The sequence below is a fragment of the Crassostrea angulata genome, chromosome 7 (assembly GCF_025612915.1).
Source record: "Crassostrea angulata isolate pt1a10 chromosome 7, ASM2561291v2, whole genome shotgun sequence".
Lineage (NCBI taxonomy): Eukaryota > Metazoa > Mollusca > Bivalvia > Ostreida > Ostreidae > Magallana > Magallana angulata.
In genome coordinates this window covers 13,927,947-13,943,365 of record NC_069117.1, presented here as the reverse complement: position 1 = coordinate 13,943,365, position 15,419 = coordinate 13,927,947, and the positions used below count along the sequence as shown (strand labels likewise).

Below are 15,419 nucleotides of genomic sequence, written 5' to 3'. Positions count from 1 at the left end.
TTGGCCAAGAGCATTGATTTCACAAATTTTGTAGAGGCTCTCTCTTATATCATAACCATTGTCCTAATATTTGTCTGAAATACATCCAAGAATAGATATACCTTTTAAATATTGAACGCGTTTCTCCACACGATCAATACTATAGATAGACTCTGCCCAAGCACTACCTCACCTCACCTGACCTAGGGTCAATTGAGTCCAATCTTGTATGAATCTTCCTTTTTACCCAATTTATCGGCAAATTCCCGAGAGTAAAATCGTTTAAGTAAGATATCATTCGGGTTCCATCCGTAGAACCAGGGGTAGAAATATAAGTTGATTAATGCTAAACAATAATCAAATCAACTAAAAGGCCCAGTTGTAAAAGGAAAACATATTAATTGTTCCTGGTTAAAAATAAAATAAGCTCAAATCAGACTCTTGATATTCAATAAGTAAACACATTGAATTACTCTCTGTCGTAATCAAAAAACTTGTTAGTTTCAGTGGGAGGGTTGTTTTTCTTTGACTTGTCTTCTGAGACCAAACAGGAAAAAAACAATTTTCAGTATATAACCACAAATTTCGACTTATAAGGCACCAAAGGGAATCACCAATGTTGTAGCAACTTCAACAACTTATTATAGATTGATTACATTTCTTGTCCCACCTGATTTTTTTGCTCAAACACAGATAGAGATCCCCCTTATGATGACATTAATTGCAAAAGTTGTACTATATCAGACATGGGTACACAGCTTCAAATGATTGGTATCTCTTTACGAACATTGCAACTTCCATTTGTTATCAATAGGAATATTCCCTGACAAAAGAAAGAACAAATATTGATCAGCCTGGGGATTGAGGTGATTATAAAAATATTTATACTCCTGGCAACTAATAAAGCAGGCTCGCTTAAGTCATTTGATACTGGGATAATTAATAGTTTCCTTCAAAAGAACTTGGACTATGACCTAAAAATACAACAAACAGAGCTCGCTTTTAGAATATGATGTGCATTCTCTATAGTTCTACAGAGGAACATGCGACTTCAAAATACATCTGACATTAAATTCAGTTTGTACATACATAGTGAAAGAGAGGCAAAGCATGCATTTTCTACCGTTTTCCTCATACCAATTTTATTCTTCTGCATATTATAATCCGACACCCATATACCTTTGAGAAGTTTTATCAGAGTTCATCAACTTTTATGTTACAATTAAAGATAATTATGATCCTTTGCATTTTACTGAGACATTGTACATCAGTTACCCACTGGCAAAGAAAAGATAAACCAATAAAATATTGGCTACACCCTAGTCATCACTTTATATGCCTGTTGAACATAAATTTTCCTATTTACATGTACACATGCGCATAAATGATAAATTCCGATTTCTTATACGGACAGACTTGAAGTTTACACAATGCCTGTGGGCCACATTGTTTGCCATCTATAGTGGGCGATTGTGAAACACTGCTAAAATCAAGGGTGGGGATATTTGTCGACTAGAATAATATATATGACATTCTGTCCTCTATAAAAAGACAAACTCTATAAAAAGGCGCCATATATGTTTCTTCCAAAAAGGCATCTTTAAGTAGTGAATCAGACTTATAAACAGAAACATTGTTTTAGCAAATGAGTCATGATTCAGTTTCACCTTTTTTATTTCTTTGTCGGCATTAACTTGCATGATATACGATTACACGAAAAGCCTCGCACAAACCTGTCAATATTTTTATGTTACAATCTATACCCTTTAGATATTATCTTACGATTCAGCGATAAGCACTTTTGCAAATTGAATAAAGACTGACTAAGGCCAATTTTACAACGATCCGTCATCAAAGATTCTTAAGTCATTAGCAATACAATTTGCTGGAGAGAAAAATAAATCTATAATGAGATCATGCAGGTACAGTGACCAAAGTATTTCTTCCTGAACGAATTCGAACATAGTGTTGGGCTTTTTAAACTTTCTAATATCACGAATGCGGCGCAAGAACTAAGAACGTGCTTATGACACAACTGTTAACGTATTTTGAGAACAAGAATTTAAAAATTAGTTTAAAAAATAATAACATTGCAGCATCCTTTCAGTAAGGAAGCAATTCTGAATCAACAGCATATCATCAGAGTCAAAAATGGGGACCTGGGTCGATCCATTTCCTGTTTTTGGATGGCTTTATCCTTTAGAGATGCTAATTTGTTTACACTTTCCTAACATTTCAGAGAGATGTCCAACGATTTCCTCTCACACCAGAGGCACTGCCGATATCGTGTTTCAATCAACCAAGCGTTAGAATTGGGTTTTCAAAAATCAAAGAAAAATCGCGACCTAGAAGTGCTAGTCATTTTGAAAATGAATGAAACGGCAGCCATGCGTTATTTAAAGCGGAAATATGTTGTATTCCTCATCCGTTTTTCTCAATAAAATGCGGTGTGTTGGTGGCAAACAGAGTTTTCTATGATGCCGTTAACAAGAAAAGTATGTTTCACCCACAGTCTTCTATGTTTCCCCTCTAAAAAGTCCAATCTATTTTTCTTACAGGATATGTTTCTGCCTGAGGTTTCTTCTAATTGTGTGGCATGTATAAACAGTAGATTATGAAGCCTTTTTTAAGAGCAAATAAGTAATTTCTTTTATATTTAACTTTGTATTTTAATTCACACTTGTTATTTAGATTTAAAAATCAAGATCTGTTCCTACAATATCACAAATTATAGCGACATAGTACTTTCCAAAAGTCCTGCAGATAAATAGTATATCAAAAATCAAGCTCTGTCGTATGCAAAATAAACGTATTTTTATCTAAGACGAAAGTTTTTTTTGCGGTGATTGTAATTAAACGGAAATAATGTAAAATGTCGTTTCCATTTAATACTAAGCATTAAATAATATTTATTCAACATGTGTTTTCTCGTGTTTAGATATTTAATTTTGCAAACATGTATAGATTATTTTGCAAATATTTACATGTTTACATTATTATGCAACATAATCATGATGGCGTGTTATGTTCAATAGATTATTTTTTTTCAATTTAATGACAAATAATGTCCAAAATATCAACAGTTTAATAGCAAGTCAACATTAATTGTTTACACGGTAAAAATGAATTGATATTGTGCAACAGTAGAAAAGCTTTAACATTTGCCCATAAAAGACGGCATTACTGAAAACAAAACATGTTACATGTACCTTACCTGAATATCTACTTTCCTTAGACGCACTACCCTTGGACGTTTAGCTAAACCGCTAGTACTAGTCGATGCATTCATCACTGGTTATATTTTAAAAACCAAATTATAACGTCTTTGGAAACCACAAAGGAAGTTGATTATTTCCTTCAATATTCAACCAGTCTACTGCACCAGTTCATGCTTGCAAACCAATGTCACATACAAATCCAAAAAGAGTGATTTAGATCGGTCGAAAAAACTGGGTAATCATATTTTCAATAAAATTTCGAGCCATGTCGCAGCTGAATTTCACAATTGCCTGACCATTTGTATTAAGAGTAGTCCATGAGCTGAGAAATAGGTCTCCAAATAAAACAGAAGTTACGGTACCATTGCCGTACTGCTCAAAAGAACACTTTGCTACAAATTCTATACACAGCAACAGGAAAGGCTTACAGCCTTCAACGAAAATACATTGTACATTAAACTTGTATCATTTCTTCTCATGGAAACAATTTAATGGCAATAATTATTGACAAACAATCTTATCCAATCTCAGCCAAAAATCTATAGCAATTCAGACATTAATGGTTTCGACAGAATATGACGACAGAATTGTTGGGCTACATGAAAATAAGCCCATTTCATGACGACATTCCCTGTCAACACCCCTAGATCAACCGTTATTGACACATGTAATAATAAGGTCGCTCAATATTGAGAACAAAACAAATCACGATTTTATTGATTGACTAAATTAACAAAGGTCAAAATGGATCAGAAATCCGAGAGCGGTTTCTTTGAAAGCCTTCGAAGTCACGTGAAGAAGACGATAACTGACCCATCAACGCTTAATAAGGAGGAGGAGAGAGCACCTGCCCATGGGAATAGGGGTGGGTGTCCAATCATTACGGACAATTAGATTTCAGATCATTTGTTTTATAACGGACAACTTCTGCACTCCTATTCTCGAATTCTTAAATACAAAACACCCATAAATAGATACGGCCATTGGTTTATTTATTGTTTAGTTCCCTTAATCGACTGGCCCATCGAAAATACCGCGTACTCCAGCTATTCGCTCGTGCTGTATGTTAAAAAAAAGCAAGCAAAAATTACAGACGATTTTACTGGTTTAAAGTTTGGTTCTATAGGGAACATTGGACGTTAATTAAAAATAACAAATTGATATCTTTAAGAGTTTCTTATACATGAATTCAATTACATGTAAAAAAAAAAAAAATATTGCTTATATCGATAGCTTTAATTAAAAGCTCTTAAATTGAACTTTACTATTTATGAAATTATTAATAAGATGTCGAATACAATAAAGTATCATTAAAATATATACAGCTTCTTGATTTTAAATACTTCTACATCATTAATTTGTTAAAACAGCAATATTTTCCCTCTTAATAGACGAACATATCAAAGATGAAATAGTCCACCTGACCCGAAAACAGGGTATATACATGTACTAGCATATTTTAAACTTTTGCTTTCATTAAGAACATGCATATGAATAAGCAATGCAATTTTTTGTTATCATCTAAAAAAAATAACTTCTCCTTGCCTATAAACTGAGGTGTAGAAAGTTTTACATGAGAACAAACAACTTGAAAGGAATTAACCAATATTCCAAGACATAACGGTCCAGATTGTCGTCTTAAAGACATTTATCCCGATTGTGAGACACGTATAGCTACGTAAAATTGATATTTGTGTTCGCAAGACGTGAATGTAATACTCTGTTAATGTATATTTTCGTGTACTAACGGTATATGGAATATACATGGTCTTCACGTGACAGCTGTTAGCCAATGGTTTCCTTACAATTTAACAGGAGGTAACAAGCAATCTGAGAACGAAAATAATGGAGTTTTTTCTGCATACAACTCCATTGCACATACTATAGTGTTTACTTTGAATTGCCCAAGGGGCAGGGCCAAAATGGTAAATTGAAAATTTGACCATTTTCCAAAAATTTTCTCTCTACTTCACATATCTGAAAGAAAAACCTAATTCATAGTTATGTTGACCAGGAAGCCCTCTACTAAACTTGTAAATTTCATGATCCCAAGTGCGTGGTTTTCATACTGCAGGGTATTGCCAAAGTGATCATATAATGTTAACGTTTATATAATGTAAATCAGTTTAATAATCTTCTTTGCATCTTTTCGCACCGAGTAGAAACTGAATGCATATTTAGATAGACCATAAAGCTTTCTTCTTGAATTAAAATTCATGACACATAAAGCAGGGGGCTAGTATATTCTGGTCATTATATTTAATCCTTTATTTTGCTCTGCTGTTGAAGTTTTATTCAAGAGGTGAATACATATTCATATAAGAGAATGATTGAAGCTGTCAATCAAATTTAAGGATGCTTGAAGGTTAACAAATGAACCATCAGATCTTCCGTACAATTTATATGATATATGACATTTTTATCAAACTATTATTTAGTCAAGAAAAAATCCAAATATTTCAGCTCTTAAATTCAGTATTTGACTTTACATGTATGATTATATAGAGCTCTTCATCTTAAGATGCTAAATGCAGCCTGAAAATGAGAAGAAATTCTGTCTGGCCCTTAGGGATTCATGGGGGGGGGGGGGGGAGGGGGTGCTTAGATAAAACAATCCATCTTTAGTTTATTTATGAAAATATATGCAGTCACGTAAAAGCAATCTTGACATTGAACAAATTATGGTAAACTTTTCCTATCATTAGAGATTTGAACCTTTTTAATATCTGGTCATTTTTTCTTATAGTAAAGTTTTTCGCCAAAATTATAGATTTCAAATATACCTGTCTTTTTTCAAGATTTCAGGTAATGAGATGGCCATTACCCTATTTTTTCTTACTCAAGAATGAAGCTTAATTAAATACATATAAGTGATTCCTCGGCAGGTCCGTGCATGGGCTATGGTACTTGGGTGACCGTTAGGGCATGTGTACGAAAGCCGAGAAGGATCATTCGAGATTCGAGATTCAAAATACGAGATTCGAAATACGAGATTCGAGATTCGAAATTCGAGATTCAATATCTAAATTAACCAATCAAATCATGGATCTGAAACCTGTATCCTAGCAACATCAAACTGTTCTAAATAAAGATCATTCGTACATGCTCTTTCCTACAAATAAATGCTATGTTCACTTCTCCCTACCTAACTAAATAATTATTTGTATTTACTTCTACACAGAATATCTAAGTAGACTAGTAATAATGCAGTGTGCTTCGCAGATCTAAGTGATTTTGTTTGCCCTGGTGCATTTCCACCTGATGCGTTTGAACCCTGGGGTATTTCACCACCAGTAATATTTTAAAACCCGGGTTTATTCACCCCTTTTGTGTAAAAATGCGGTTATGGTAGAGAACTTCATAAGCGTAGCTAATTTTTTCTGTAGGGGGTCCTAGGCCAATTTTAAAAAAATTTACTATGTTAATTTAATAAGCTCCAATTTTCCCGAGGAGGGAGTCCAGATCCCCTGACCCCCTCCTTTCTAGATCCCCGCATGAAGATTAGTACATGTATCTAAATAATCTAAATATTAATAATCTGTCCTGTTTCACTAATAAATATCAGCATTACTTATCGTTTTTATGTATGCATACAGTGATACACTAGTACTATGATTATAAACAAATCACTGAGATATTATCACATCATACGGAATTATTAATAAATACAATTTTTTTCCTTTTCCTCAGTAAAAAACTTATTATGAGTCTTACTTTTGGAATTGTTTTCAATATAGAAGGATACCTACTCTCTACAATTAAAGGTAGGGATGATAGGGTGCCAATTTGTTCACATTGCCGATTTCTTGTGCAGAAAACAGTAAAACTTTTTAAAAATTTGATTGTGCATGAATATTTCAAAATTAATTGTTGTACATGTATTTTGTTATAATTCATTTATTGATATATCAACAAGAAAGAATAAAAGCATATGTTTCACAGCCAAGTTAAGTTTCTTTGTAGTTTCCTACCCCCCCCCCCCCCCCCCCCGCACCAAAATTGACAATAATTACATATAAGTCATACAAATGTTTACTTTTTTGTAAGTAAATCTCTAAAGATGTAAATAAGCACTGCAAACAAAGTTATGTGTATTTAATATACTACTACATTACACTTAGCCAGATAAAATGTAATCAGGATGAAGCTACAAGGGGTGAGAGGTGCAAATTTACCAATTTGTCGCCATACACACAGAACACCAAATAAAGAAACTGTGAGTGGTGTGTGGAATGCATAAAAGATGGCGGCAAATTATCTCAAATAATCAGTGCAAAAACCCACAAATAGGCTGTTATTTGTTACCTATCCTGCAAAAACATTGATAAAAAATGTTATCGTCCCATAACATAGCCGATTAAGTTAATGTATACATATGGTCAACGTACATGTAATTCTAATATACAAGAAGGCGGACGTATCAGGCGGGGATCCAGAAAATTAAATTTCAAAAATGATCGGTTGAATTACATTAAATGCTTTGAAAATTGTTTTAAACTATCGCACGGGTCAAAATGCATGATAGAAGCTATGTACAGTGTAATTGGAAACTTTCATTTTATATCAATATGTAGTATTACCTATTTAAACAAATGAGAGTATAGCACAACTGCCACAAGCAATACATGTCCTTTACCGGCACCACCTCCCTCCCCATAAAAAATGAAACAATTGTCGTTTTATTTGCTAAAATGTGTGTTGTTCAACATTTTTCTAAAGGACATACCCGATTAGAATTGAAAACGAGTCGTACGTTTAAAACTAATTATGTCAAAATTTTTAGATTCATTTGGTTATATTTTGGTCCATTTGGGTAAATAGATGCACCAGCGCAGCTCTAATTTATATATAATCAGGCCATAAATTCAAATTATTTTCAAAAATTAATAGCTTTAAATCCAGTGGATGAAAAAAAGGAAAGCAAGTCGAACTCGATGAGTGCTAATACCTGTGTTGAATGAATGGTACAGTAGGATATGCGCAAAAAAGTCCCGCCTACTCTTCCTAACCTATATTTATTGGAATATTAAATCCGATTATAAGAGTCAAATTAAAAATCAAGTACGGATATGTACCTGTTTATCAAAAGTAAAACTACTCATAATTTATCTACAGTGCATCGTTATGGAGCTACACAGAAAGTTTTATATTAATTTGCCGAGCCAAAAAAGGAAATGCTAGGTGATGAGAGAGAGAGAGAGAGAGAGAGAGAGAGAGAGAGAGAGAGAGAGTCGATGTAAAATTAAAGCTTGCTAGTTGGTCTGCCCTACCCTAGCTACCTCCTCTCTTTTCTCCTTTTAGAGGCTTAAGTATTGTCTATATATGCTTGTAACAAATCAAATTAATTTCAAATTCTAAATCAAAACTGAATTTGACACTACAAAACTCTCTGTCTGTCTGTGTCTGTCTGTCTCTCTCTCTCTCTCTCTCTCTCATCACCTAGCATTTCCTTTTCCGTGAGGGGGTTTGGGGTATTTGTGATGTCTTACATTAGCTAGCGAAAATGATAAAAAAAACCCCATAAAATATTCCTATTCCTATCTGGATTGTTGTCGTTGAGGTTGTAAATCATTATATCTTCTATGGTTTAAAACTTTATGATAACCTATATTTTGACATGTCGATTATTTCATTGAATTTCGTTTCATAGATAAAACCACACTCAGTTTTTATTATTTGGATTAAACAGATCTTTCTTCGCAAGCCGATTTTTACACAGTTGGGGCGAATACACAACGGGTTAAAATGGTTCGGGGGAAAATACATACAGGACAAACAAAATCACATAGATTTGCAAAGCCCACAGTGTTATCACTAATTTAATTGTTTATCCTGTGTGGGGTCAATTTATCAATGTTAATTTAACCATTTTATAACCACAATATAAGAACTATTAAGACATTTATTTGTAGGAAAGAGCATGTACGAATGATCTTTATTTAGAACAGTTTGATGTTGCTAGGATACAGGTTTCAGATCCATGATTTGATTGGTTAATTTAGATATTAAATCTCGAATTTCGAATCTCGAATCTCGTATTTCGAATCTCGTATTTTGAATCTCGAATCTCGAATGATCCTTCTCGGCTTTCGTACATGTGGGCCTCCTGTATGTACACTGTATTATCAAACATAAAATATATTTTCATTAACTTTAAAATTTAAGTGTCAGTTGGAAACGATGTCAATTCTGGTGTGTGATTTGGTTATAGTTTTCAACTTTATGGCACAGCAGTGCGTCCATTCTACTTCAACAAAAAATAAATAAAATAAATTTCAGTTGCAATAACGATGGTTTAAACGAAAAATTATTTGATACTTCAATGCCTGAGAAAATTTTATCACAAACCAATACTTGTTTCTCAACTTGATGCTGATATAAAAATTTAGTCGTTTTTGACGGAATAATTTCTTAACACCTACATGTAAATGTCGGGGGATCTTATGGGTAAAGTAAGAAGTACGTTTTCGGTATCATTTTGACATTTACCCTTATGCATGATTACCCCTTTTTTAGAATTAGCAAGGGGGCAAAAGGCATCAACGGTCACCTGAGTAACATAGTTAAACAAGGTGGCTGGTATACATGTTTTATTTAAAACACCCTACCCCCATCCCCAGGCAGACAGAAACTCGCCCTGTGGGCATTTAAACAAAAAAAAACCCACATCTTTCAGTGTTATCATTTTGTTACTCACTCCTTCTATTATAGCCATTCAACCTTCTTAAACATTACATCACCATACCAAAATCATTTCAAATAATGCTTATCATTTTTTGGGGTAGCCAATTATTACTTTACTATCAACAAGTATATTTGTTTATTTAGAAATTTAAACTGTTTTTGTTTCAAAAATACTTGCATAACTCTTTTGATTATACAACTTCTTAATTACATTATATTCAATGATTAATTACTAAATATAAACACGCAAAGGAAGATAACTCAATTATGAAGATGCAAGAAAAGATAACTCCATTTACTGTTACCTTCCTCAACCCTCTTTCCAGATGCTTTTACAATATCTTAACTTTAATAGACAGTTTAATTCTTTCTCTTCTCTTTTTTAAATTTGCAAATTCACTTATTTGTTTCATCGGATTTCCTGAGCAGAATAAAATGATAAGACAAATATATACCAACCAACTCCCCCTCCACCCATAACCCTTCCTGACAAAAAGGTGACATGAAATATTATAGAAGATGACATATCAATGTTTTTTTTTCTAAATATGCAGTCACTTTTTAATCCGTGTCAGTAGACGACTTTCTTTCAAAACCAATGAGTTGACTCAGGTGAACAAAAAATTATCATATGGGAATACAGTTAAAAAGACCGTTTCCCCTCCATAATAATCGCAATGATACCACCTAAAATATAAGGAATATAGTGAAATGCAGACCACGTTAGCTATCGTAATTTTTTTAAATTCAGAATACATTCGAAGGATATTTAACAACTAATGAACTACAAACGCTTTACTAGTAAGTGTAAAGGCTAATTGTAAAAGCTCGTATTAAACAGAATTTCTGCAGTAAAATCGACACATTCTTTGTTTTTCGCTCGGAGGTTTGAAATCAATAATTCAGTTTGCATCAATCATCAAGGCAAAGTAATAGTTGCTCTGAAACAATACTGGTTAAATATTTATCAAATTGACTCATCTATCCTTGTAACCGGGTCTGCCTTAATAGTATTGGTTTAAACTTTGCCAATCTTCTAATGTTGAGGTTGGTGGAAACATTTCAAAAAAAAAATTGAAAACTAAATTTAACTCTTTACAAACAGATACAAAATAATTTTTTTTAAAAAAAAGTAGAAGTCCTTACATGAAACTTGAGGCTGTTTGTAAAAAAATTGCAAACATTCTATCTAGTTCTGTAGAGAAATCGCGAAAGAGCGAAAGATAAAGCACTTTGTTAAAACATTAAGCAGGGGAATAAATGTTGCTCTAGTCTATATCCCATGCATGCTTATCCTAGAAAACTTTACAATTTACATTGCTTTATCCAACGCGAAGCTGTACAAATGAATTCTTTGGAGAGGATAACTTGGTATGGTGTTTTAATGCCATTGGCATCCGTCCTTGCTGATTCCATAAAAAGAAATTAAGGTTTTAACTAGTATGGTTTGCCTTCAGAGCGGCAGTCAACAAAGGATCGAATGTCGAGAGTGCGGATTATAAAGTTCACTTTCGGTTTTAAGGGGAAACAGTCTTTATTGGCAAAAACCAATGATGGTCACGTGGCATAATCAGGCTGGTCAAAGAATTGGTTATTGCAAAGACAAGATGTCCTAATCGCGTATTAGATTGAACGGTATCGATTTGCTGCCGCTTGCCTTTATATTTCAGGACTTTTTACTTTCATATCAACTACGTAATATACTCCACCGCGCGGCGTTTTATTACTTTCAAATGTCAACTGAGTGAGTCTCTGTTGTAGGGTAAAATATTGCTCATCTTCTCATGCGTGTTTTTTTCATTTTGCTTTGTTACAATTTTGACATCCATTACATGTATTTGTGACAAGGCTTTGTTTTAACTAAATTTTCAACCCACGTTTCTTTGGATTCTCCTTTAATACTTTCGGTGTCATGGGAACATCTAAAGATCTCACAAATCTGATTATTTGTTTGTGTCTTTTCTCCTTAATTAAATCTAACATTGATTGTGAAAAAACCAGTAAATCTACGGTCAACAAATTAAAATAGATAAGATAATATGCCTTTTGAATGTGAAATTGTACATTTGTAGGTAGGATAAGGTAACAGAGAGATATGACACAGATTTGTTAACGTTAGGTATCTAAAGAATTTAATAATAGTTAATACATGTTGTTTTTTTTAAAAATGCGGAAAAGAAAGATAAGATTTCATTTGGATTTTGTTTCTTTTAAAGAATTATTTAGATATTTAGTATCCCAGGCAATAAAAGGTTAATGCCTTCGGTTTGACTTAAACTTCACTTCAGTGTACAAATTTGAAGATGAAAATAACGTTCATGAGAAAGTTATGAAGATGATTCAAATTATTTCATCTTTTATTGTGAAATTTTGTTTAATTATTACTATTAAAATTGACACAAAATAAACATCTAATATATTCATTTTCATACAAAAGAAATACCAGGATTTCCTTCCACTTTTAAATTAATGCCGATTTTGCAAAATTAAAAGCATTTCTTTTGTCAACAAAATTTACTTTTTTTCTGGAAGCGGACACCCATAGCTTATAAATCATGCATTCACAATGCCAACAATTGGCAACAACAGTTGTTCAATAGAAATTAATAATCACATTATCAATATTTCCGCCCGTATCACTGTTTGTTGGGAGATATCAGTCATAAAATGGCGAATCTTCCGTTTTAATACACACCAGTGCTCATTTAGCCCTCGAAGGATTCGTTGTCTGAACAAAATGATCTATATCAATGTATTTACTTTAAGGAACTTCATTGATGTATCGCACATTTAATATCAATGCTCACGCACGGTCAACATTACAAAACCTGAACAGGTTATGTGGTACATGTAAAATTAATCCAATCAATATCGCTTGGGAATTTAAAAAAAAAATAGATACGATGTTCAAAGATGCATTTGATAGCCTATGTTTCTATTCCGATTTAACGAAAACAACTAAACTTGTCAATTTTCTTTATAGTAAAGAAGAAGATAATGATCCAGGATCTTTGTTTCGTTTTGTTTCGCAAACTGAAGAAAACATTTATGTGCTTTTCTTTTCATTTCCAATATTGATTAAATCATTAACTGTGTGCGTTCATCGTTGTTTTGGAATGTAAATGACAACATCTTTTCTTGAATAATGCAAAGAAGTAATAAGATTCTTCTCTTTACTTTGATGAAATGAAATCCATGAAAAGTGTTGCTCAACAAAAACCGACTAATCTTGAGTAATCCGAAAACACCAAAACGCAAGCAAATCTACTAGCATTGTGTATGCCTCAATTAAACTGTTTTTATTTTGAACAAACTGAGATATATTCAAACCCCTTCCACCTTTATACCAGCTATCCATTAGATGCAGATAACTACTCATAAGATTGCCTCGGCTGTATAGTTCTATTCATTATGCAACAGACAATTGTCAGCAACTATAATTACATTCACTTGCGTAATTTTCGTTTTAAGTAGAAATTAAGGCAACAATTTCATTAATGGTTTGATTTGCTTAAGTCAACAGAAATGCAAATATGCACGCGTGATTTCTATTACTTAAACGGATGTCCCATTGTACATTCCAACCAGTTTATTGACTTCAATTCTTTCGCAAAATGTCCACTTGATTAATACACGTTCGTGTCTTTCTGTAAATATTACTTTTAAAGTATTGATAAATGATTTCAAGCCATCGATTATTAAAGGAGATGATCCTCAAGTGATTTCAGTTATAAATATTTAAAAGGCAGTATTATAATATCGGCTTCCAAATTTGTTTGAACTGTCAGTATCAAATCCAAGAAGAAACATTTAAAATAAGTTTTTGGGCAAATGCATTTTAATAAAATTCATATGTTCTTTGTGTTTTCTTTTTTGGCATAGTTCTTTGTATTTTCTTTTTTGGCATATTTTGTAACAAAGTGACAGAACACCAATTGCGTTACATTTTTATCTTGAATATAAAATAATTTAAGAACCTCATACGTACAGTGTGTTTAGATTTTAACTTTTAAACAAGGTTGGAACCATTTTTTTAAAATGCCACATTTTTAGATTGTTCTTTGTGCCTATCATTATTGAATTAAGCTAAAAGGTTTAGTGTTTGTAATTCCATTTTACATTTTGATACATGTAGTTCGAAAGAACATCAATTGCAGAATTTGTGGTCTTTATTTATCGGTAAAAACAGCAGAAAACCTTTTAAAATTGTTTGTAGCGTGTTACCTAAACCACAGAAACAGATTTAAAAAAAAAAAAAAATCTATTTGGAGTAAAGATGAATTGATTTCAAATTGCTGCTAACACATGTATATACACATGTATATATATGGGTTCTCGAGTATCATTTTCTTTAAATAAGGTACAAATCTTAGAAGTATCCGAGTATATAAAACCTTAAAAAATGTAAATCTTGGAGAGGGAGGGGGACGATTTCACCTACCTCCAGGTCCATGGACTGTCCTCCCTTGCCTTTGCTTTTCTTTGTTTTTCCAGAGGTAGATCTTACGGAGACTGACGTTGAGGCGTTCATTGCGTCCACACACGACTATCGCGGCGAGGTCTTTGTGATACCGTAAAACGAATCTCGTTAGTTTTGACGCTCTCTTGGGTGACATCAATTAACTGATGCAATTGTGACGGAAAGGAAATTAAAACTATCAATAAATGAAACGGGAGAAAATGCACTGATATATTCCAGACCAACTAGTCTTGCATAATTATAAAAGACCAATTGGGCACCAGAAAACCCTTTCAAAAAAGTTTTGTCCCGCTGCGACGATTTTATATTTTGGCTTTAGTTTAACGACGCTCTAGAGAAACATAAAGGAAATGATTCCGTAACCTTGTAATACGTTAAGGCAGCTGCCAGGACGTTTAAAATACAGGCTCTGTCCCTTAGGTTTTCCTCCAAAAATCATCACTCATTGTCACTGTGAAAGTTCCCTAATTCGATGTCTTTTCCAGATCAAGAGAGATGGCAAGCTTAAGGTCCATGAAAATATTCAATTTTCCACATCTGGCTACGACGCCACCACAACGGAAGAAACAAATTCTGTTATGGGAAATAATGCAAGTGATGACCGTCAGAAAATCCGATCCAGGGCTGGTTTCCAGTCGGTGCCTAGTGTCGGTTTTTCTACGTAAATCACACCGCTCAGTGCTATTAGAAAGTAATCTATATGGGGAAGAAGAGCGACAGGTAAGCGGTAGCTATTAAGTGTTTTCTATCACTATCAACTGAGTATTAATTGTCTTCCAATTTCAAGACCAATTAAATTCCTGTTTCTGACGGAGGCATCTTGATTCACAATGGATCTCATAACCGTGATCTGATATATGTATGGAAAAAAAAATCATCTATAATTCACAAAAAATCCGAAATTCTAACAACAATCTGAGAATCGTGTTTCTGTTGGCAAAATGGGATTTGACTCAGGTCCAGAAAGGGCGAAGCAAGATCGAAAAAATTACGTGGGACATAAAAAACACAGACCAAGCAACACTGATGCCTTCCTCACGTCTTTCAGAGGCCAGGAC

At 33.3% G+C, this 15,419-nt stretch overlaps 1 protein-coding gene across 7 annotated transcripts in view; it reads right to left on the bottom strand.

Moving 5' to 3' along the window:
- Window positions 1–15,419, bottom strand: part of LOC128156409 (dipeptidyl aminopeptidase-like protein 6) — a 113,859-nt gene that overhangs the window by 81,683 nt on the left and 16,757 nt on the right. For 2 of the 7 annotated variants that reach the window (XM_052818538.1, XM_052818545.1), the window contains exon 1: window positions 3,194–3,283. The exons of 3 other annotated variants lie outside the window; for them this stretch is intronic. In XM_052818538.1, the coding sequence (XP_052674498.1) occupies window positions 3,194–3,268 (75 nt within the window). In that variant the 5' untranslated portion in view covers window positions 3,269–3,283. Of the gene's footprint in view, window positions 1–3,193; window positions 3,284–14,322; window positions 15,035–15,419 lie in introns of those variants that run through there. 2 more of the 7 variants (XM_052818530.1, XM_052818539.1) reach the window with 2 other exon arrangements.